At 44.5% G+C, this 23,986-nt stretch overlaps 2 protein-coding genes across 3 annotated transcripts in view; both read left to right on the top strand.

Annotated features, from left to right (window-relative positions):
* Positions 1–2,488: 2,488 nt before the first annotated feature.
* CCDC112 (coiled-coil domain containing 112) lies at positions 2,489–14,629 on the top strand. 2 transcript variants are annotated; one of them, XM_084277985.1, is made up of 10 exons: positions 2,489–2,578; positions 3,246–3,361; positions 4,992–5,113; positions 6,805–6,894; positions 9,500–9,575; positions 10,138–10,528; positions 12,401–12,808; positions 13,524–13,619; positions 14,231–14,349; positions 14,426–14,629. In XM_084277985.1, exons 1-10 carry the CDS (start codon positions 2,528–2,530, stop codon positions 14,454–14,456), a joined length of 1,500 nt encoding a protein of 499 aa, XP_084134111.1. In that variant the 5' UTR covers positions 2,489–2,527; the 3' UTR covers positions 14,457–14,629. The 2 variants fall into 2 exon arrangements, with proteins under 2 accessions (XP_084134111.1, XP_084134112.1); XM_084277986.1 differs by lacking the exon at positions 13,524–13,619.
* Positions 14,630–14,632: 3 nt separating this feature from the next.
* The window catches only part of PGGT1B (protein geranylgeranyltransferase type I subunit beta), a 39,265-nt gene continuing 29,911 nt past the window's right edge, over positions 14,633–23,986 (top strand). The window contains 2 exon segments of the mRNA XM_084277987.1: positions 14,633–14,896; positions 20,950–21,068. Of these exon segments, the coding sequence (XP_084134113.1) occupies positions 14,769–14,896; positions 20,950–21,068 (247 nt within the window). The 5' untranslated portion in view covers positions 14,633–14,768.

Here is a 23,986-nt window from a genome sequence, read left to right on the forward strand (position 1 = left end):
GTGACAATCCAGAGATTTTTCCTTACCATCACCTAGAACAACATCCCCAAGTCTATCACTGCCCTATTGGCCTCTATCTTCAGGGATCTCACAGATGGGAATACACTGTTACTCTGCAATCCTTCTTTCTCTGTTTGGCTGGAGAGATTTCAGGAAAATGGGAGATACTGTTGAACCAGTAGTGTGACTGATGAGGCCTCTTCCATAAAGACAAGTTGCTGTGATCAATTCTTTGATCGCTGGCATTGCATCTTCAAGGTTTTTTTCCTGTTATTTTGGCTTTTTTGTTCTATGTATAGCCAGTGTTTCTAAATTTTAATGGATGTTTTTATGTTTATTTCCATGTTTTATTTTTGTGCAAAAAGCATAAAGGATTTTATGAAGTAAAACACACACAGAAGTCAGATTTGCTAACTGCAAACACCAAACTAAGTGGAGAAAGAGAGTGTGGGAGAGGACAGGAAGTAATTGCCCTATTTAATTATCTAGTTTCTTCTGAATCTAGATTAGTTGTTTACAAAAAGTACAGAGCGGACACCCAGGAATCGCAGCATCGTATTGGGTCTGGCTGGGACAGTTAACCTCCCCACTGCAGTCCGCACAGAGCTGTGCTTTGTGTTTGTAGCTAGAAGGGTGGTCGTGCCACGCCAGCATTCAGGGTGTTGCTGGCAGGATCTCACACAGCATCAGGGCTGTCTCTCCAGTACTCCCCGGAAGGGCCAGTGGGCTGGGGTACGCGAGAGGTTGGGAGGGGAAACAGCCAGGACACCTAACCCAAACTGACCATGGGGATATTCCATACCATATGATGTCATGCTCAACAACAAAGACTAAGGGGAGAGAGGCCGGGGGTACTCAGGTGCTGCTGGGGGGGGGGAAGTGGCAAAGCAGCTTGCTGGGCAACAAAGCCAGCCCACCACAAGCACAGCCTTGCTTAGACGAGTCCCACTCCACAGAGGGAATGAACTAACATCCTAACCCAGATGAAAGCCTGGGTTCATCTTTACACCAGAATCACAACTTGAAGCCTGATCCTGCTGGAGGCAGAACTAGTTAAATTTAGCTCTGCTCTAACCCCTGCAAACTCAAAGGCACAGTTGCAAAGTCCTCAGGATTCTGACTAACTCACAAGTAAAGTGCATGGCAGACAATACTACAGATTGACCACCCAGACATGGGCGAATTACTGAACAGTATCTGAATTACTGTGACCTGAGCCACTTTGCTAAAGTGCTTGCTGAAAACAGGTGGCTGCTGTGGAGCAACCCGACCTGTTACCCATTTTCTGACAATAGTAACAGAAACCTTAGAACGGCTGACAGTCACCAGTGGAAAGCAGATACAAACGTGTTCTATCCGACACGTTTATCTTACGCCTGGTAGTGAAGGACAGGATACAGAAGGCTCTGAAACACTGCTGCGGGGGGACTATTTTTACAAGCCACTCCAGGTAGCAATCTGTGAGAACAATCCTCCCTAATTCATGCTGATGACTGTTTTCAGGTTTTGAAATGTTCTCCTTTACTTGTTAATTCCCATTCAGCAAATACAAAGAAATCAAGTGTAAGTGCCGTCACGAAGTAGAAAGAGGAAAAGATTTGTCAGGGAAGTGCTTTTTAAAACATCAATTAGGCAATAAAACGTCTTCAGCTTGGGCCATTTGGTTGGCATCTGCGAGCGCTTTTGTGTCCCGCAGCTGGGAAGACACCAGCTCACACAATCTCTGCAGTGAGCAAAGCCACCGCGTGAATAGCTTATTTCTGTTCCGCAGAAATGTTAATTGGCAGCTCATTAAAAGTTTGGTCGGTAGGCGCGAGTGAAAAGCGGCATCTCGATGGCTCCGAGAAGGCATCGGGCGGCGAGCCTGCTGGCTGCCCGCCCGGGCAACGCGCAGACCCCCGCAGGAAGCCAGCACCAGGCCTCACATCACAGCACCGCTGGCAGGGGGGTGAGCACAAGCGCGCCCCAGGAGCTGCGGAGGGGGAAGGTAACCGCAAATCGTGCGCCCGAGACAGCCCATCAGTCGCGGCCCGATTAGAACCCCGCGCGGCTGTCGCCGATTAGCGCCAACCGCCGAGGGAAGAGCCGGACACCGCGCTTCCCCGCCCGTGCGGGACCACCGCGCGCGGGGTTCCCAACAGCCCGCAGAGGAGGCCGGCGCTGTGCGGCGGGTGGGCCCCCAGCACAGCGCCCTGACGGCACGCCTGCCTGCAGCGCCCGGCCCGTGGCCCCCGCTCTTCTAGGCACCTCAGGCGACTCGAAGCGCCGCCGGAGAAGAGCCTGGGCCCCCTTGAGGCGGCCGCCTTCCCCCAGCGCTCACCCCTGCGCCGGCGGCACCTTCCCTCTCCACAACGTTTGCGCGGCTCGGGCAGCGCGCAGCAAGCGCTCCGCACAAGCGCACCCGCCTTCTTCTCTGTCGAAATCCCGGGATTTCGGGCGCCTGAGACACGCGGGGCGCGGCGCGGCGCGGGCCGCCCCTCAGCACTGCCGGCGGGGCGGGGCGGCAGCCAGGGCCGCCGCCGACAACATGGCTGCTCTGGCAATGGCTGTAGCGGCGGCGGCCGCCGGGCAGCAACAGGTAAAGGCCGCGACGGGCCGCCTCTCTCTGGTCCTTCCTGCCGCCGGGGTTGGGGGGGGAGCCCGTCTGTCGGCCTGTCGGGAGGCGGCCGCTGAGGAGTTTGAGTCCCGTACGAGGTTAAAAAAGGGACGTCTGGGAAGCAGCGGGGGTTTGGCGGGCTGGCCTCAAAATGGTTTCTTAACCTGAGCAAGGCGGCTTAGTTACCCGCGTTCCTAGCAGCGGTTGCCTTTCAGGAGTGTGCTGGGCTGCTGTAAGAGCTGGCAGCTTGCGAGGGGCACAGAGCCGGTTTCAGGACTTAAGGTAGCGCTTTTCTTCAGTGAGATGAGATGGGGTCACCTGCCTAACGCAGGTGAAATGTTAACAGAGAGGTCAGAGGCTGCTGCGAGAGGGGAGGTAGCTGGTGTAGTATGCAGCGTGGTGAGCAGCCTCTGTTAGTGCGAGCTGGTGGTGTGGGTTTTCTGCTTCCCTGTTGACGAATGTGGGTTTGTACACGGTCATCAGCTGGCCATCGCTCCAGTTTCACACCTGTGTGACTTAACTTTTTAAATCGTTCTGGTAACAAAGCTGAAGTTACGCTGTTGCCCTGTACTGTGGTGGTGTCTGCTTAAAACCAACAAACAAGCGTTCTGAAAGAGAAATAACTGCTTTGTTATTTTGTTGTATACAGAATGACAACTGTTCCAGTACTGCAGGTGCTGGTCGACAATTCCAGAACTGGAAGATGAAAGCTGAACAAGCTAAGAAAGTTGAATTCATAAGAACTGCAGAAAAGCTCAAAACCCAGTAAGTTAAACACTTCATCATAAATATATTTTTATGCTGTTCTGAATAAGTTTAAAGGTATGAATTCATGGTAACAAAACCTTTAGGTTAAGGCTTCCTTTTCAGAAGCTTAGACATTACTGTTCTTGCTTGCAGCAGTTTGTGATAGGTTCATAAGCTCCGAAGTACCATGTTGTTCAAATTACCACCTGGACTTTGGTCAGTTACCTTTAGTAAGCTGCTGCTGCACTAGATGCACAGAAAAGAAAGTGAGTGGCATAGTTGAGTTTTCAGTTTTTCCTCTGAGCTCTGCTTAGCCGCCTAAGAACTAAGCCCTTAAGACATGTCATCAAAATGGGAATTGCTGCAACATTGCAACAGCTTTCTCAGAGAAGATTGAAAGTGCTTGGTCTAGAATATCTTGGTCGCTTCTTAGGAAATCAGGGATTCAAGACATCTCAGGCACAGAAGTGGTTTAAATCTGTTTCCCCACGTCTTCAGTGCTGCAAGAACTTTACTGGCAGGTGACAGTCTCACAGCAGTGTTTTATGAATCTGCACCTCCTTGATTATTCTGGATCCTGGGTTATGGCTCAAATTGACTGCTGGGTAACGTAGATGTTCCCAAGTAGCTTCACACAAGGCATGCTACTTAACTACTGGACACTGTCCCATGGTTGTTGCGCTCTGAAGGCTTTTGGTGCACTTTGTGGAGAGATTTGGTACTTGGGTGTGGTCTGTGAATTCCAGTGCCCAGCAAAGCATTTAAACTGTGAATGATAAACTGCACCGTTGTAAGGGTTTGAACCATCTAGTACTGCAATAGTGTGCTGAAGAACCAAGCTGCTGCTGAGAGACAGGGTTTCTTGGCCTGGCAGTATTGTTGCTTAGCATTAGGAATCCTACCAGTCTCTGTACTGTATGACACCAGAGTCCTGCTGTTTTGATCTCTATAAGGTAATGGTAGCAAACTTCCCAGATGTGCTCAGGGCTCCAGTGTCTGCAGTCCTTTTGCATCTGCTGTTCTGTTGGTCAAACCCTAATATAACACCAGATTGTTGTAAGGCAAAACACATCCCATCCTGACTGGTGGTACCCTGGAGCTTCTGACCTTGGTAAGAAAGTAAAAGTCATCTCTCCGTACTGTGCATAAAGCATGGTCAGGAAGGGAGCAGCTTTAATATCTTTGCTAATGATCTTGACTTAGAATCGACAGTTGCAGTGATAGTATTATTAAAGCTAGGGCTGAAGGAATGTACTTGTTTTGTCTGTGTGGGGGCTCCATCTATGTGTGCAACTGCATTAATACAGCCTGCCTCTGTTCCTGTGCTTTCCAGTGAAAATCTGGTACAGCTCCCTGACAGTGAGCACACAGATCAAATTCCAGGCCATTTGTCTCAATTTGTGAACCACACTTCCTGCCAGTGAGGTGGTTTTCTTGTTAATTTCTTGTTCAAGCTCTTGGGTTACTTTGGTGTGTAATGTTACAGCCACAGAAAGAATTTTGTTGGAAGCAGCTGTAGGAACAAACCAGTGATCTGTATAAAACCTAAGCCAGTCTCGTTGACACAGCCTCAGCTGCATGCTAACCTTAGAAAATTTTTGAGCTTTGTTAATTGTGTCTTGCACGGTGTGGCAACCTTTTTCCCAAGGATTGCAAATATAGAAAAAGACAAGAATGGACATCTTTACAATAGGAAGAGCGATTCCAGGGCAGAGTACAGCATACTAGAGGAACTGGAACGCAGCATGACTGTCAGCAGGAAAACTGAAAGTAAGTGTGGTTTTATTTGGGTGTGGTGGTGTTATTTTTTTATGTTTGTTTTGTTTTTACCCTACTGTTTGTTTAAATGGTTTAGTAAGTGGTAGCACAGAGATTAGTTCTGGCAGAAGGTAGATAGTGATATAAATTTGGTATTTCACCATGTGTCCTGCTTGTAAAGAATACTCCCACAGTTCACTTGTGAAGTTCATAAGCATAACTGTTTTGGGCCTCCTGTGTTATTAACGGTTTTCTTTTAACCTTGAGTATAGCAGATGCAATGCAGAAAAGCTTTTGGTTACTGTTTTGGAAAAGTGGGATCAATTTTTTTGTGTGTATTGCAAAACCTAATGTAGTCTAGCTAAGGTACAATAAGTGCATACTTAGCACAATGAAAGTTTCTCACACTGCTGTAAATGTACTTCTAATAGTTCTCTGTTTACATTCTTCAGATGCTATGATATGGTACACAGTCTGTCCTATAATTTCTGTTCCACTTGTAGAGTAATTAAGTACTTAATGAAAAAAAAGTGACTCCCTGGTCACAGTATCTAGATGTAAAGTAATCAAATCATGTTATACCTTCTGTTGAAGATCAAAACAAAGTAAGTTGAAGAGGGTAAAGGACAAGTATAGACAAAGTATACTTAGATTACAAATTTGTATGTGTTTTAATGTGTCTTTAATTAAAGGATATTATTTATAATGTCCTTTACATCTTGCAATCCTTATGAAATGTAAATATTGCTGAGGGATGACTAGGTTAAAAAGTTCAGAAAATTTCCCAGGGCTAAGAAGGGAATATGGAAATACGCACAGAAGTACTGTTGTGAGAATAAAATTGACAGATATAAGAGGTGTAAAACACTATAGCATCTATTAGGATGTGTAGTAGAACCCCCAAAATTCCCATTGACTGTGTCGAGGTCTTTGAGCTTGATATATCTGCTTTTACACTTTGATCTCAGCTGGAACCAGTAGGATCATGTTGTCTTTGCTACATTTTGTCAAGTTTAGGTCTTAGACTCTATTATCCCTTCTTTAAGCCAAATCTAGGATGAAAGATACAGTCCCCATGTTCCTTAGTACTTCAGATATATCCAAAACTTCATCCTCATCGGTGTTTTATTTAGGGATTCTTGAGGAGCCAAGTGGTAACAAAGCAATAAGTGCATGTAAGCTGGGAGTACACAAAAACATTCATTCTACTTGTTAACACTGCAACTAAAGAAAACTCGTTGAAGTAGTACATTGCTTTCCAAGTTTTTCCGCTTTGTTGGTGAGTGTTTTGATGCCTGGTTTAGAGTCTCCCTCAAAATTCTAGAGGAGGTGTCATCTGCATAGGCAGTGTTTTACAGACTCTGGTTACAAATAAAATATTTTGGAGAAAAAAAAAAACCTAAAACCCAAATCTGATTTAATCTGGATATCTAGACTATCCTGTTGATATCTTTAAAAATGGAAAATATTAATTTTAAAATACGTTGATGCTGTATGGGGACATACAGCCTTTGCAGTCAGGTACATGCATTTACAGGCATGTTAAAATGCTTAGTATGATGGCAATTTCTTATGATCAAACAGAACTTGTGTCCCTGCTTAGATGAAACCCCCAGTTTATTTTGGACACTTCATTTTTTTGGTAGTGGATGTAGTGCACAAAGGAACTGTTATAACTGTCAGTATGTTATTTTGTTTAACAGAAGCTAAAATCCTGCAGCAGCTATCAAAAATACAAGGTAATGTGAGAAGACTCCAGCGACAGTTAAAAGATGTGAAGACTACGCCAGAATGTGAGTCCTGATGACGTTTAAAAGGGTCTTCCTCTATAGATAGGTTGGTTCAGTAGTTGGGCTGGTGATTCTTCTGCTGGCTTGAGATACTCCTTCTCCAGTCTGTCTGCTGCTCCAGGAATCTGGGAGAGGAAGAATGCAGAAATGTAAGAAACTACGAAAGGTGGTACAGGTCTCTGTGGAAACAGGGAAATTTACTCTGTCTTAGAAGTGGTGTGGGTTGGTGTGCTGGTTTGGCCCTGGGTGGAGGCCAGATGCCCACCAAAATCGCTCTATCACTCCCCTTTTCAGCTGGACATGGGAGAAAATGTCTATTGAGAGGATGAGGAATCGAGATAAGGACAGGGAGAGATCATCCTGTAATCAGTGTCACAGGCAAAAGAAACTCAACATGGAATAAAGGAAGGAAAACTCTTTAATTTGTTACAATATATCACACACCCAGTGACACCAGAGTCGGGTAACGAGAAGGATAACCAGATCTTAAAGCACCTCTCCCCCCGCCCCCTCACTTCTTAGCAGACTTCGGTCATGATTTCACTCCCTTCTCCCCCCTTTTTGTGGCACAGGGAGGGGCAGAGAATGGGGGTTTTGCTCAGTTCCTCATGAGATCTTTTCCTTCTTAGCCGATTGTGGGGGCGAGAGGGGGAGGAATGGACATTCCTCACACCCTTCCCCTGCTGCACCACGGGATCCCTCCCACGGGAGACAGTCCTTCATGAACTTCTCCAACATAAGCCCTTTCCTATGGGTCTTCAGCTCTTCACCAGCTGCCCCAGCGTGGGTCACTGCTGTGGGGTGCAGTCATAAATCACAATGTCTCTCAGGCCCAGGCTGCTCCAGCCTGGTCCTCGACAGAGTCACAAGCCTCTCCCTGCCACAAACCTGATCTGGCACGGATCTCTCTCGTGCTCATCTCTGTGTCTTTGTCTCTCCACGGGCTGCAAGTGCTGGCAGAGGCTCCAACACAAATCACAGTGTCTTCTGTATGTCTCCACCTGCTCCAGCGTGGGGCCTCTCCACAGGCTGCAGGTGGAGTCTCATCCTTTTCCATGGGCTGCGGGGGGGACACCTGCTCCGCTACAGGTTTCTCCACGGGCTGCAGGGGCATCTTTCTCTCTGGTACCTCAGGTGTCTCCTTCCCTTCTTCACACACCTTGGTGTCTGCACAGTTTCTTACATTCACTCCCTTCTCTAGTGGCAAAAAGCAGCTGTTTGTGTGTGGGTTTTTTCTCCTAAATGTGATGCCCAGAGGTGCTGTGACCATTGCTAATGGGCTTGGCCTTGGTCAGAAATGACTCCAGCCTTGAGCTGGCTGGTGTTTGCTTTGTGGTGCCTGCAGAGAGCTTCTGGCTGCTTCTTGCAGAACCCACCCCTGCAGCACCCCTTCTCCACCAGAAAGCTAGTTATTTTCTGTAGGTAGCTCTTTACATAAAATAAAGTTAATATTCTAGTGCTGTTTAGATACAGCTCTCTTTCACTTGCTAAGAGGGCACAGGGTATGTGGGTCTACAGGGAACTCCTTTTTGGCTGTCCACATGGCTTCCACATGTGGAAGGTACTGAAACAACTCATTCAGTTTGTACATTTTGAAAATTTTGGGAAATAGGAACTGAAATAACCACTCTCATACCTTGTGTGGAACACAGGTTAAAGACCTCCTACTATTTTCTGATGCTGCGTTAAATGCTGGAGTTGAAGTAACGGACTTAACTCAGATCAATGTGATCAATGCTGAGCTCGTTTATTCAAAGACACACACAGTTTATATATATTCCTGTATCGGTACACAAGGTACATTACATTGCTGGTGGCTGTGTGCTCTGTTCACAGACCTTACATGCATCTCACTATTGCTAACAATTGGTTAAAGCTACACAGTCACATTATTCCTTATAAGGCAGTTGTTAACTTTCCTGCAGTTTCTTACCTTTTCTCACAGGCTTCTGCTCTGTGTTACTGCAGACCGACTGCACCTTGACATGTCTTCACTCAACCCCCAGGCCTGATTATATGGGGGTCAAGCCATGTGGCAACAAGTCTGGATGGGCCACAAGCCCACTCCTCTCAAGATACATTGCTACAATTAAATGCTTCTTATTTCATTTATTCAGTATCTATTCTAGGAAAAAAACACACCATTATCTTCTTAAACTATCAGCAAAGATACCAAGGCATGAAACGTAACTGAGAGTTTTAGACTATGTAACTCAAACAATTTTGCTTATTATTTAATGCCAGGTTGAAGTGTGTGTTCAATATGTGTCCATAGGGATATTGTGCTTGCTTAAAACAGATTCTAAACCTTTTTCTACTGTTGCAAAATTTTCTTTGGACAACTGTCTTGCTGACTTTCACCATGTCAGGACTACTATTTGTGCTGGGATTTGCATCAAGTTACCTAAATCACTATGAAATCACACCTGTTGAACGAGAGTCTGTGTTTTAAGGCTGTTTGAAATGGAAATGCATGTTTTTTTCAGACACTGAAGTAAAAGTGTCCAAGAGGTCTCTGCAAGTGCCTACGTTTCTTTATAGTGCTAAATTGCTGGTAAATTCTGTAGGCTTCTTAAGTGATATGCTCTTTTCTTCTTCTCCTTTTTAGTTGTTGACAGGCTCAAGGAAATGATGGAAGAAGTTGAAAATGCAATCAATGCTTTTAAGGAGGAACAGAGGCAAATGTATGTTTATATGTGCTTCAGCTTCAGGAAAAAATGCTTTCATAAGATGCAGTGAAAACTTGACATTAATAAAGTAAACTGTTCTTTTGAGTTATTCTTTTGGTAGCGATTCCTGTGGTATGTAAATCAAAACTCAAGCAATCAATGTTGGAATCTTGATAAACAGTCTTGTAGAGAGACCGTTTATAGAGCTATTTCAGTGATCCAATATAACATTCATTTGCCTATGAAAAGGCTTTTCAGAGAAAGGCTGCAGAAGAGATGGGATTGGAGGGGTGCTGTTGCTTTTTGGTTTTATTTTTTAATTCACTGGAGGGGGAGTTAGTTTTTTTGAGTGCCATGCCATAAATGTATGCTTTCACTAAAAGGATAACTTAATTTTGATTGTGTAGTGCTTGATTATGGGATCATTACAATCATGCTGTCATCTGTGTTATAGTTTCAGTTCTTAATCTTTGAAGAATAGCTTCTTTGTAGCATTGAACAATTCTAGAATTCGTTTCTGGTGAACGAACAATGAATATGGTATTTCTTCCCTTACATTTCAGTGTTCTCTTTTCAGATATGAACAGCTTTTGAAGGAGGAGAAAACTGCCATTAATGAGCTCAGTGTTATCGAGAGAAAAGTGGAACTGTGGGTGTTAGGCAGCTCAAAGCCAGAAAACGTTTCAAAATTGCCTTCAGCCAGGGTCTCAGTTGGCAAAACGCTGGAAAATCATCTACCTGAAGAAGTGGTAGAGTTTGAAAGATTTCTGAAGCGAACGGGAGGGCGGCAAGGAGGCTGGGATGATTCTGATCATCAGAATTTCCTGAAAGCATGGACGAAGCACAAAGGAAGGCTGTCGTATGTGGAGGAAGCCCTTCAGTATCTTTCTGGAAGAACAAAAGAAGATATTGAAGAACATGACAAATGGTATCAAGAATTTCTAATTTTACAGGAAAGAAAGAAAGAGGTAAAATCACTAGGGATTTTGTAGCTTTAAGAACAAGTACTTACTTTTAAAATGTGTGCATTTCTTACTTTTGTATTTACCTCTTTAGTGGTAGTGCCAGGTGGACTTCTGTCACAGTTGATGGTATATAACTGAAGTCTTAAGTGCCCTCATCTTGCCAAATGTTTTTGTCTTAAAAAACTACCAGTACCTAATAACACATGGAGGTGAGCTGTATATTGCTGAAGTTCATCATAAATGCTTTTGACAGTAGTAGTCCAGCAAGGTAAATGTCAGTCCCAGGGCTGTAAGCAATCATTTCTGAAACTGCAATTCTTATCACCTCTGTCACTAAGAGTGTCTGTTGTCAGAGTATGCTAGGATGCAATGGGGAGGGCTAAGGCCCACTTGGAATTAAAACTGGCAAAGGATGTCAAGGACAAAAAGAAGTGCTTTTTTTCAAGCACATCAGCAACAGAAGGAAGACTAGGGATGATATGGGCCTGCTGCTGAATGATGTGGGTGCCCTGGTGACAGCCCTGATGGGATGCACCCATGACTGCTAAAGGAGCTGGCGGATGTTGCTGCCAAACCACTCCTCCCTCATCTTTGAAAAGTTATGGAGGGAGGTGTCTGAGGACTGGAGAAGAGCAATTGTCACTCCAGCTTTCAAAAAGGGCAGGAAGGAGGACCTGGGTAATAACAGACTGGTCAGCTTCACCTCCATCCCTGGCAAGGTAATAGAACAGCTCATTCTGGGTGTCATTTCTAAGCACATGGAGGAGAAGGTTAGTCAACAGGGATTCATGGGGGAAATAATGCCTGACCAATCTGATAGCATTCTGTGATGGCATGACTGGCTGTGTGGATGAGGGGAGAGCAGTGGGTGTTGTCTACCTTGACTTCAGCAAGTCTTGTGACACCTTAACATCCTCATAGGCAAGCTCGTAAGAGGTGTAGGTTGGGTGAGTGGGCAGTGAGATGGATTGAGAACTGGCTGAATGGCAGGGCCCAGAGTGTTGTAATAAGCAGCTGAGAGTCCAGTTGGAAGCCTGTGGCTAGTGGTGTGCCCCAGGGGTTAGTGCTGGGTCTGGTGGTGTTCGACATATTCATCAATGACCCAGACAAAGGCTTAGAGTGCACCCTCAGCAAATTTGCTGCTGATAGAAAACTGAGAGGAATGGCCAGCACACCAGAAGGCTGTGCTGCCATTCAGTGAGATCTTGATGGACCAGAGAGTTGGGTGAACAGAAACCTAATGAAATTCAACAAGGATAAGTGTGTAGGGTCCTGTACCTGGGGAGGACTAACCCCAGGCACCAGTACAGATTAGGGTTTGACCTGCTGGGAAGCAGCTCTGCAGAGAAGCACCTGGGACTTAGGGTGGATATGAAGTTCTCCGTGAGCCAGCAGTGTGCTCCATGGCCAAGAAGGTCAGTGGTACCTTGAGGTGTGTTAAGAATAGCGTGGCCAGCAGGTTGAGGGAGGTTATCCTCCCCCTCTGCTCTGCAGTGGTGAGGCCACATCTGGAGTACTGTGTCCAGTTGTGGGCTCCCAAGTTCAAAAGGCAGGGAACTATTGGAGAGAGTCCAGCAGAGGGTTATGATGATGAATAAGGACTTGAGCATCTCTTATGAGGTAAGGCAGAGACAGGTGGGGCTGTTTAGCCTGGAGAAGACTGAGGGAAGATCTTATCAATAATAAATATATTTTTTAAATTCTGAGAAAGCAGACATAGGTCCTTCTTTGCCTTACATTTTGCCTTTAATAGATTTTTAATTCCTGTCCTCAGTTTGTATTCTTGAACCGTATGTTTTCATCAGACCATATAATGGGAATGTGTAAAACTTTCAGGAAAACCTTTTTCTTTTTCTCCCTGCTGTCTTCTTGCAGTCAATTAAGAAGTGGAAAGAAAAGCAGCTGCAAGAAAAAGGAGATCTGAAGGAAAAAGAGAAATCAGACAAAATGCTCAAGGAAGAATGGCTACAGCGTGAAGAAGCTCAGAAACAAAAAGCAGAAGAAAGAAAAAGACAACAAGCAGCAATTGAAGCATGGAAGAAGCAGAAAGCAAAAGCATTTGCAATGGAACAAGCATCACAACTAAAACTAGAAGAAGAAAGGGAGAGAAAGCAACAAAAAGAACACCAGCGTCAGTACCATATGAAGTTACTGTTGGAAGGGTATACCTTACAGAAGAAGGAAAAGGAGGAACTTGAAAAGCTTGAAAAGAAGAGAGAGGAAGCTGAAAAGGAGAAAATGAAGAGAATTGCTGCTGAAGAAATTACTAAGTTTCAGGAGCGAGTGCGTAATTACATCTCCATTTATGCATCTTGTTGTCGCCTACTTCATCCTACAGTATAATCTGTTAAACACTTTAGAATCCCAATTTCATTCATTTAAATCTATTTTTGATTTACTATGAATAACAGCATCTGCTACATATGAGAAACAGTATGAAACTGTTTTAGCCAAAGATACTCCTTTTCCCCATATCAAAGTTCCAAATGATTATTCAAGCCCATATTCCTTCCTACATATATAAGTGGTTTTATTTACTTCAGTGTGAAAACGTGTCGGAAGAACAGCTTGGGCTGCTTTGCTCTCCATGGTATCTATAGGAGACCCAATTGATGTATGCAGGCATTTAATAAAGATGTTTAGAGATCCTGCAGGTTTCAGTAGCTGTAAGGTCAAGTTAGATAACATACCAATGTGAATCTGATTACTGGAGAACAGATAATATTTTCAGCATTCACACCAGAGTTCATTTTTATAAACAGATAAAACTACTGCAGTCTTTTCCCTCCCACTGCCCTTCACCCCCTTTTTTCCCCGAAAAGTTGTGTACATGTAATTTGTGCAGGACAAACTGTTACAACTTGCTACCTAGTGTAACTTTGTTCTGTACCATGGCAAAATAATTTCTAAACAAACACAACCCTTGAAAAAGCTGCATAATACGTTCATACAGTTTGTTTTGCTTACAAAGGAGAGTGTTCTTTTTTGTTTGTTTTAGGATCTACGTAAGCTGGAGCTAAGGCTTCTGCAAAAGCAAGCTAAAGAAATAGGGAAACAAGAGAAAGAAAAAAGTTTGGCAAGGTTAAGAGAGAAGGTAAATTGCCTTTTTTTTTTAATCTGAGGTGTGTGCAGCTTGGTTGTTTAATCAGCCTTTTTCCTCATTGAATTAAAAATCCAATTATTTTTAATTGCCTAAATGGTAAAGGGGGAAAAAAAAGGCTTGTTATCAGGAGACAAAAATGCAGCAGACATAGGACTTGTGCATAGAAAATAAAACACAAACCCACAACAGAACAGAGAAAAACAGGTGCGAGTCTATTCCTGGCAGTGTGATTGCAGGTAAAGCCTATAGCTCATAGAAATTAGCTGCAGTGTAGGTGTGGGGGCTGTATTTTAAAAATGTTTTTCTACCACTAGTTAAGTAGGTAGGCTGACTTCCAGAAGAGCTTTGGCAATGTTGTCTGCATGCTTGAAGTTCAGCCTTTTATCAGACTGAATGAGAGTGAACGGCTGGGGCCCCTCTTAGGGGCTTCGTGTTCTTGCCGTGCCCTGTGGTGGTGTGGAGGGGAAGGTCTCCTTCTGCCCCGGCGCGCAGCTGTGCGGTGGCTGCTCCGCACCTGCGGAGGTGAGGGCGGCCGGGCAGGGGCGTGTGACTGGTTCTGTGAGCCGTGTCAGAGACCGTTCCTCTGTTTGCTTGGCTCCGAGGTGGAGATTCGTGTAACCGGAGAGCGGTCCCGGCTGTACAGACCTACCACGGGCTGGGAGGGACGCAGGAAGGAGATGGCGCCGGCAGGTGGGGAGCCGGTTTTGCGTGTGCCTCACAGGTAAGGAGGGGAGCGGCGGGCGTGTGGCGCGGCCGGGACGCGGCCACTGACGGGCCTTTCCCGGCCTTTCTTTCAGAGCGGTGCCGCCCTGCAGACAGGGGATGTAGGCGGCGCCTGCCGGAGCCCGTCGCAGGATGATGACTTCCGTGACCCCGAAGCCGCCCGCCGTTCTCGGGAGCTGTGGCAAGATGTGCTGGGCGCAGCGGCGCCTGCGAGCCTTGTGTGTTGTGAGCGCTCGGATCGAACCGTCTGACGGGCAGGGCTGCGTGACGGCATGTGTACAGACTGCGCTAGAGGCTGGCGGCCCCCAGCCCCCTCCTTGGGGCGGGTCGCGCTCGGGGTGTGACGTCGCCGCAGGGGGCGGGGGCAGCCGCCGCGCATGACGCAGTTTGCGCGCGCCGGGCGCGGGTGGCGGCAAGATGGCTGAGGCGGCTTCGGGCTCGGGGGAGGCGGAGCGGCTGGACTTCCTGCCCGAGCGGCATGTGCGCTTCTTCCAGCGCTGCCTCCAGATCCTGCCCGAGCGCTACTCGTCTCTGGAGACCAGCAGGTAGCGGGCCGGGCTCCGGCCGAGGAGGGGCTCGGGCGGGCCGGCCGCCTGCCCTCGGGGTGGGGGGGAGGGGAGGGGTCGGCGCGGCGCCCGGGCCGTAGTTGCCGCCGTGCCGGCCTTGGGCACGGCCGAGGCCGGGCTGGTGGCGGGGGCCTGGGCGCGGGCGCTGCCGGCCGCGCGGAGGGAACGCGGGACTGACCCCCTCGCCTTTCGCCCGGCGCTCCCCTCCCTGTTGGCGGGGTGTGGGGGGGGGGATGGGGATGGGGGGCGTGTGCGGCGTCTCTTCCCTCTCCGGCGGGGCACTCGCCTTAACGGGAGATTCCTGCTGGAGAGCTGCCCGCCGGCCCGGCCTCCCGCGGCCGCGGGCGGGGCGCAGCCGTGGCCGGCAGGAAGGCGCTCCCTAGAGTCTGCCCGCGGGCGGGCGGATCTCAGAAGCATTGGAATCGATGGAGGGGCTTCGTCTGTGCGCTCCTGAACTCCGCGAGGGAACACTTGTTCCTCTTTAATCTGTTTTCAGATCCCTGATTCAGTCTTTTAATCCACCCCGCAAGCCGATTTTAAAAGTCTTAAGCCTTTTTTTTTTTTTAGCTGGAAGTCAGCATGCAGAAGGCTCTTGTTTATGTAACCATAAAAGAAAGAGTGAGTCTTCATTAGCTCGTGTAAGAGTTACAATACTAATGAGATGTGTTCCTCACTTTGAATTTAGAGGGATGCTTCTCCCCTCAGATTCTTAAAGACTCCGTGAGAGGAAGAAAGTTACATCAGAGGCAAAAGAGGATCAATAATTTGTCAAACTGGCCATGTGAAGGGTTGATGTGTAAAGGGTTTGGTATTTTATTCAACCATTAAAATCATCAGCTGCTTTTCACTTTGTAATCTCCTGCAAGTCATGCTGTAAAGAATGCTTAATGGTTTGCATCTAACCTTCACACTAAATTAACTTTATTTCAGTCGAGAATACAAACAGTTGACAGAAAACATGCACAGATTAGTATGTATGGTGCTAAACTCTGTGTAAGGTAGAACATAACTCTACAGTCAAAAGGAAAGTTAGGAACTTTAAGAGATGTAAATTTATTCAAGAATGGGACTATGCTTTGCTGTACTTTGCCAGTATTTTAAATGATCACAGGGGGAAGACTAGTACGTTATACTCTTAATTCTTTTCCAGACATTTAAGTTACAATGACTTGTATAGGTATCAGACTCGTCATGCAAAACTGACGTAAGGAGGAAGGTTAAAGAAATGGCATCGCTTAGCATAGAGGATGGAGGATCTGGTCACAGTCTTCCGTTACCGAGAAAGATGGAGGGTGCACCCGTCTTGGGATTGGGATGATGGGGCAGTAGGCTGCAGGAATGAGTCACTTTGGGGAAGATTGAAAGAATGAAAAATGTTTTTCCCTGTGACAGCACTTAACCATGTATTGGTTGCCCTGTAGATTCTCCTTTGAAGACTTGGCTTGTGAGGGTCCTGGGGCATCTCATCTAAGGCTGCACTTTTCCCAGAAGATCTCCAGAGCCATCTCCAGAGGTCTTTGACTGCCTAGATGTTTTTGTGATCTGCATTCTGAAGCTATCACAGTTTGCCACTGAGCTGAAACAGCAGCCATAATTTACATGGGGTTTTCTCCAGTCTTTTTGAACAGTGCTAATAACAATCTAATTGTCTTGGGAACTGTTAAGAAAATAATGAGCTGTCTGGGCTTAAATTTAATGCCTGGTCCTAGTAGCCACACCATGTTAAATAATTAGTGTCCAGTGTATCTCACATAATGTCTGCACCACGAAGAAAACTTTTCTAAAAATTGGAACTGTCAGAAACTTTCAGGATGCCTTAATTTTTGGGTAATGAGCAAAGTCCAAGCCTTCAATTGGAATAAAAATGGTCATCTAAATTAAGGCTTTTTTTAAGTCATGAAGTGTTTACTCAGGTTTGGTGGGGTTTTTTTAGTTCTGTTTTTTTAGATTAGAGCTCTGCAGATACACATCCATGTCTGTTAACAAATTCAAAGCGGGGTATTGAGCCATAAGTGCATCTTCCCCAGTTTGACCTTGAGGGTAGTAGATGTGCTTTTTTGACCAGTTCACTGAGTTAGCAAGCCTCCTGAGCTGGTACTGCTGCAGGAAGAAAGAAATGCGGTTACCCTTTTGTTCTCACCTCCCTTGTTAAGGAAATGGTGTGTCTGTGTGTGCTTCCATGGGGAAATGCAACTAAATTAAAGAAACACTTGTAAAAATTTTTTTGAGGGCGTTGTTTTTAGTTCACTGCACTGCAGCAGAAACAACTGCATTTGAGGTTACCAGTCAGGGTGGTAGAGCATGAAGTTTTCCATACAGTTCTGGGTCTATTTAACTTTAGCTGTAATTTGTTTAATGCTAAGGGAGTAAGTCCAACAATAAAGAAACCTCATTTTGTGTTCTTTATTAGCCTGACTCCTCAGAGCCTCCACACCTGTTCATGCAGCACTGGCAACAGTAGTTTTTAAGTAGTTGGTTCATATGTGATCTGTCAGTACTGTGAGGTTTTTCAGGAGAATGCCACTCACTAGTGGCTGAAGTCTTTCAGACTGTAGCTCTTCATGATGCTCTTTGTGGCATACTTAGTTGCTTTTTCAGACTGGTCACTTCAGATGCTTTCAGAATTCGGCCAAGAGAGTCTAGCCCCCTGGTCATCTTTATGGCCCTCCTCTGGACCCACTCCAAAGAGGTCCATGTCCTTTCATTGACAGCCCAAGAACTGGTACTCCAGGTGGAGTCTCATGAGAGCAGAGTGGAGGGGGTAATCACCTCCTTTGACCTGGTGATTGCACTTACGGTGATGCAGCCCAGTCCAGAGTTGGCTTTCTGGGCTGCAAGCACACATGCTGGCTCATGTTGAACTCATCCAACACCCTCAACATCTTTCTCCTCAGGGCTGTTCTCAATCCGTTCTCTGCCCAGCTGGCAGTTGTGCTTGGGATTGCTCCATGCCACATGCAGTACCTTACACTTGGCCTTATTGAACTTCATGTGGTTTACACGGACCTACCATGCCTCTCCAGCCTGTCAAGGTCCCTCTGGATGCCAGCCCTTCCACCCAAAGAGCTGACTGCACCACACAGCTTGGTTGCATTGGCAAATTTGCTGAGGGTGTACCAGTGCTAGTCCCAGTACAGACCTCTGAGGAGCAGCACTTACCACTGGTCTCCACTTGGACATCAAGCTGTTGACTACAATTTTTTTGAGTGCAACCATCCGGCCAACTTCCTGTCCATCACGGTTAAGGATACTTGCGTGTCTTGGAGGGGTGCTTAAGACAAATGATACCTGTTCTGTAAGCTTTCAGTAGGTTATTTAACAGCTCAATTACAGCTGTCAAGTTTTGATGATTGACTTCCTAAAAGTAACCCACGTGCAGTAATTGCAGGGGTAGAAGGCATGAAGAAAAGATACAGCAAAAGTATTGCCAAACTTGGGGATTATTTTACACTGACAGGGCTTCCCTCTGTGGAAGTCGTCATATTTAACATCTTTACACTAAATGCAACGTGTCCACTAAGATGCTGCAACGAGTTGTCTGTGTTAAGTCTTGGAACATGTGTCTTAATTTTCTATGAGACAGAACAGCCTATGAAGTAAGGGTGCAGACTCTGGAGGCCCATGTCAGGAACTGCCAGTGTCCAGTGGTGCCAGATGTTCTTGCCCAACACGTAAATTCCAACACGCCGTTCCCTAGTCATTCGAGTGCTGTTTACACAGAGAAATCAGCTCTGAATATGTAAACAGAAACCTAACTGTACCTAAAATCACTTTATATTTGTTTATCTGGTCCATGTGCTTTTAGTACAGATGAAACCCTGTCTTTCATGTACAGTAGTGGTCTTCTGGACCTGGTTTGCAGCAGCGTGTAGCGCTGAGGTTGGCATGTTGTTTGTGCCTCAGTGTGAGTAGCTTAGCTAGCTAATGTGTGAAAAATGTCTTTAAGTAGTTTCAGTAAAAGGTTGTTAAAGTTAGTGTTTGCAAAAATACACATGAGGTTTCAAAGAAATAATACACTGTGGCTGAACACTACATTCCTTGGGTTTTGTAAAAGTAGTGGTTTGGCTTGAAATCATGGGTTATTATCCAGAGTCAAATTTTGGGTTACACAGGTGTGATCAATGGCAAAAGTAGACTTAAGTGTTGAAGTATTAATTTTGTACTTTGGAAGACTGTTTTTCAGTCAGCAGGAGGCTTAAAAGGTAGTTTTGTTCTGCAGAGAAGTACATTTGTGTGCAGCCTACTTCTTTTGGCTTTCTGTAGTCAAAAACTTTATAATAATATTTTAGTATCTAATGATTACACAGTAAGTGTACACTTCTTGGCATTAATACTTGCAACAGTGAAGCTATATGCTATTCTGTGTTTGGTTGGATTTTGTTTTGGGGGGTGGTGTGTTTTTTCAAGGACGTTAGAACATCATGGAATGATGGGGGTTTTTTTGAGGAGGAAATGTTAATATTCAATATCCAAATATTTACAGATTAAAAACTTTTGTTTGTATGAGTGGTATGAGACAGTATGCAAAAGTTGGGGATAGAAGTTAAAAAAAAAAAGCAGCCTCAGTTTAACAAGGCATCATTATTCAACTGAGTTGTGGCCACTGCTTGTGCCATGTAATGCTACATTGAAACAGAAGTTGTTGACATAAATTCTGCTTGTGAATGGCCAAACGGAGAGTGTAGCAGCTGGTCAGCCCACTGGTAGGAATGTCACCTTTTGAGATTGTGACATCTTATTGAGATCAGTGTGCTGCATTTAGCTGCTATGTTTTAATTAGAAGAATTCCTTTGGAGGTGTGTTTTAGGCTGGCTTATGTCACCGTGTTTTTCTTTGGTCTTGTTGTTTGGTGTTCTGATGCAGAACCACATGCAGAAATTACATGGCTGTTGAGGCTTCTGTCCACATCTGCCTCCTCGTCTTCAGAGGTGTCTACTACTGATGGCCAAAGTGGCTCATGAGCTTTTGAGGTGACTGCAAATTATAACGTAGTCTCCTAAGGAAAGCTGCCATTAACTTTTGGTTTTCCTTAGCATGCTGAACTAGTCTGCCCGTGTGGCACGTGTTTCACAATCCATCATTTTACCTGATGAAAGCAGAGCAAGAATTTCTAGAAGGATAGGCACATACAAGTGTGGGTGGCAAAATATACATCCAGCTAATTTTACTCTGAGTCAGAACTTCCAAGGTACTATTACACAAACACTTTTCTCTCACAGCAAGCTGTCTCCTAACCCAGTGCTGTTGCTTTGATGCTCTGTCAGAGCACATAGTGCAGCTGTTTGAGGGCCCATGCTGTTAGCTAGGTGACTGTACTGATTTCAGGTAAAAACAAAACCCTCAAGGAAGGTGTTGTTTTACAGGTATGGTAGTACATGTTTATGGAAGGAAATGAGGTGTGAGCAAGGACACTGAGAATGCTAGCTACTGCACTCCTGTATTGGATACTTGGATTTGGCATACTTTAATTTTTTATGTTTAATTAACTTAATCTTCTAGGCTCCTGTGTACCAAAGGTCAATAAATAAGTACCTCTAGATGATAGTACATCCTGTGTGCCTATTATACACTGATTAGTTACAGAGGAAGCCTTGGTGTTTGACACTTATAACTTCAGAGCATCTGAAACTGGGTTGGGACACAATGAGAGCTTACTACAGTTCAGGGCTAGCTTGCTGCATATTTAGGGACTTTTCATGTAAAAATTCATCACAGAGAACTAGTGCACCATATGTTAATAACCTGGTTTGCTTTGTTGGTTTTGTTTAGCTAAGCAGGCCCTTAGATTGATGTCTGAATTGGCATATCATTACTATATAAAAGGAGGGGTGGCTTATAGGAAAAAGCCTTGTTAAGAAAAAAATGTTTATGGTACATAATTTTGTCCAGCAGATCAATTTCATGCTCTCTGAGCATGTTTTGCACCACTGTCAAAGGCGGAGAAATCATAGATATTTCTGTTTCTGCAACCGTTTGTTAATTTCCCCATGATATTTATGGTGGGAAGTGTAAGTCTTATCTTTTTCTTTTAGGTTGACAATTGCATTTTTCGCACTCTCTGGTCTGGATATGTTGGATTCCTTAGATGTGGTGAACAAAGATGATATAATAGAATGGATTTATTCCCTGCAGGTCCTTCCCACAGAAGACAGTGAGTGAGTTTTTTAGTTTTTTTTATTGATATTAACATCTTTACTTTTGCTTTTCACCTGGGGATGGCTCTCTTGGCTTTTATAAAATACAAGGCTGACCTTTATGAAGTGCTGTCCTGATCATTTCAGATAGCAATGTTGAGCAAATCCTAGAAACAGATCCCTCTAAAGTAATAAAGCTAGAGAAAGCTTTTAGTTTGACCTTTTAGTATACAAGGTGAAACTATGAAATTAATTTGATGGTAAGACAGTGTAGAATAGTAATGAAGTTGCATCTTTAAGCATCTCAGAGGAATGCTTCAACTGGTTCTAAAAGAAATGCCTGTGTTATGTAAGTATTCTAAGTCTAGTAGTGATTATATTGAATGCTGCTAATTGTAGCTATGCCAGGAGCTCTGAGCACAGGTGTGGTTATTTGGACCAGTTTTTGGAAAATGGGAGGCATAAGGTTAAGAAGCAAAAGGGGTAAACACAATTCCTGCTTTAAAATGAAAAAACCCTGTTCCCTAGGTCTGTGAAAGTTAAATTTACATAAGGTTTATAGGAGGAGTAGTGCTGTTGCTGCATCCCAGCTGTCCTTAGATTGGAAGGTGCAAGCAGATCCAGGCCAGGGAGGGAGTACAAAGGAAGCATCCCTTCCCTGCTGCCTTGGGAGAAGTCAGGGAGGTGCTGTTTCTGTGTGCTATGTGGTATGGGCAATTTTTCCTGCATCCCTGCAGGTGAATGGCTGATAGCAGTAGAGGGGGACGGAGGGAGGTGTAGGTGAGGCACAGCTGTTTTATGACAGAAGGTGCTGGCATCTTAAGTGCTGGTGTGGGGATAGCTCCAGGCTGGTCTCTAAAAGGGAGGTAATTCCATCTGCAGAATCACAAACGTGTATTTTTATTTTTTAAGTTCTTCAATATGGGAGGGTGGTAGATCACTGGAGCAGGTTGCCCAGAGAGATGGTGGAGGCCCTGGAGACATTTAAGGTCAGGCTTGATGGGGCTGTGAGCAACCTGACCAGGGGCTTGGGCTAGATGACCTTTAAAGGTCTCTTCCAACCTAACATATTCTATGATTTTTATGTTAAATAGTTGTAGAAGGAAAATTGTGCATTTCCTTATAATATCTAGTCTAATTATAGACTAGTAATATGGTGTCTTTCCTAAAAGCATTTTGATTAAATAAAAGCAGTTTTATGAAGTGAGCATAGGAAAGTCAAGATTGCTGATGCTTGATTTTTTACAGTAATAAAAAGATGCTTTTTCTTATCGTGGTGACTCACAAACTATCAGATCCACCTCGAGCATTAACTCCAATAGATTTGTTTTTTCTTGTGTTGTATTCTAGGACTGATTATAGAAGATTTTAGGGATCTGGATGACATTCCCACAACTTTTTTAATTCCAAGAATGCTCCTGTGCCTTAGCAATAATAATAAAAAAAAATTCCAGGGTGTGCATGCTTTGTTTTTAGGAGTTTCTCACTTTCTGATCTCTAGCCCAGTCCTCAGCAGTGTATTCTAAAGCATGATAAAGTTTGCAAGAAGAGAGATTAGAATAGGCTTTTTTTTTGTTCATTTGTATTTGATAGTATACAGTAGTTCTAAAATACTTTTTTTTTTCCTGCCTAGCCAATGCTCAGAATAGTCCCACTGTCAAGAGCCTTGCAGGGAGGGCAGTGTAAATCTCAGCATGCAGATGTGGAATGGAGGCCGACAGTCCAGGGCACAGCTGAAATGTGCTCCTTATTTTTCTAGCTATCATCCCATCATACGATTACAAGACGGTAGCTCTATGCTTTTAAGTAATAAATATATCTTTTTTTTTTGTTTTCCTATTTTTTTTTACCAATCCTGTGGGTTTTTTTCTTCTTAAGCTCCCTTTCTTTTGATAAGAACACTGCTCTGTCTGATCACTTACTCTCTAAAACTTGAGTATTATTTTTATTCAATTTTTACTTCATCTAATGGTTAAAGGTGATGCAAAATGTAAATGATAGCACTAACAGCAAGGTGGATACTGGATGATTAATGTTCAGAAGAGAATGTATACCCTTCTGTAATGTCTACCTGCAGTAAAACACATCCACTATTTGTTTTTTAATCCTGGTCGAGTGCAGGATTAAAATTAACTGTTAATTGACAGCTTCAGAGCAGCAGAGTTCTGGCTCCCTCTTTTGGCCTGTCTGAAGAAGTAGCTGAGCTCTGATAGGTTGCAAAATGTTTGTGCATCCTTAGTTAGTTCAGGAGAATGGTTGCTACCTTGATGCATCAGAGTCTTTCCAGGTTAAAAAAAACCCAAAAAACAGAAACAAAAAACTTTGCTTTTAAAGAAACGTTCTATTGTGGCTTTTTTAACATGCATGCTGATAAAGCCCTCTTTCCGGGGAAAAATTACTTCCAAACGTTTATAACACTATTGTATTATATAGTTTCTGGATCAATTAATTCCAATAATCTTGCCTCAAGTAGCTGTATTGTACTTGACATAAGTCTTTGTTACTTTTGGCTCTTGGATTGAAAATCTATTTAAAGCATATTTTAAATTGGAATATATTTGTACACAGTCTTGGTTCTTTGGTTTTGATCACATCACTTGTTGAATTCCTAAACTGAGCAAAAAGAGAATTTCTGTAATTCTTACCAGAAAAGTTATTTTCTCTGATGTTCAGCTTTGTCCCTCCAGAGCTTCCATATCAACAGCATTGTGGTAGTTCTTTATTTTTAGCAGTTGTTAAGACATCAAATTCAGTTTTTGATAACTAGCACTACCTTATAGTCACTTTTCCAGTGAATGTGAGAGAGAGCAGTGTGTGCCCTGCAAGCTTACTGTCTGTTTACTTTTGTCACTGGGAACCTGTCAGTGTGCTGGTTGGGATGGGTGTCATTGTGCCCATCACCGCCTGTATGCTGCCACCTTTCCCGTGAGTTGTA

This window comes from Gallinula chloropus (assembly GCF_964237585.1).
Source record: "Gallinula chloropus genome assembly, chromosome: Z".
NCBI classification, from domain to species: Eukaryota; Metazoa; Chordata; class Aves; order Gruiformes; family Rallidae; genus Gallinula; species Gallinula chloropus.

Excerpts from the sequence above, each read along its gene's own strand:
- CCDC112 (XM_084277985.1), top strand. The coding sequence starts at position 2,528 with ATGGCTGCTCTGGCAATGGCTGTAGCGGCGGCGGCCGCCGGGCAGCAA. Across the intron at positions 5,114-6,804 it reads TGTCAGCAGGAAAACTGAAA|AAGCTAAAATCCTGCAGCAG; the intron begins GTAAGTGTGGTT and ends TTTGTTTAACAG. Across the intron at positions 14,350-14,425 it reads GTTTTGCGTGTGCCTCACAG|AGCGGTGCCGCCCTGCAGAC; the intron begins GTAAGGAGGGGA and ends CCTTTCTTTCAG.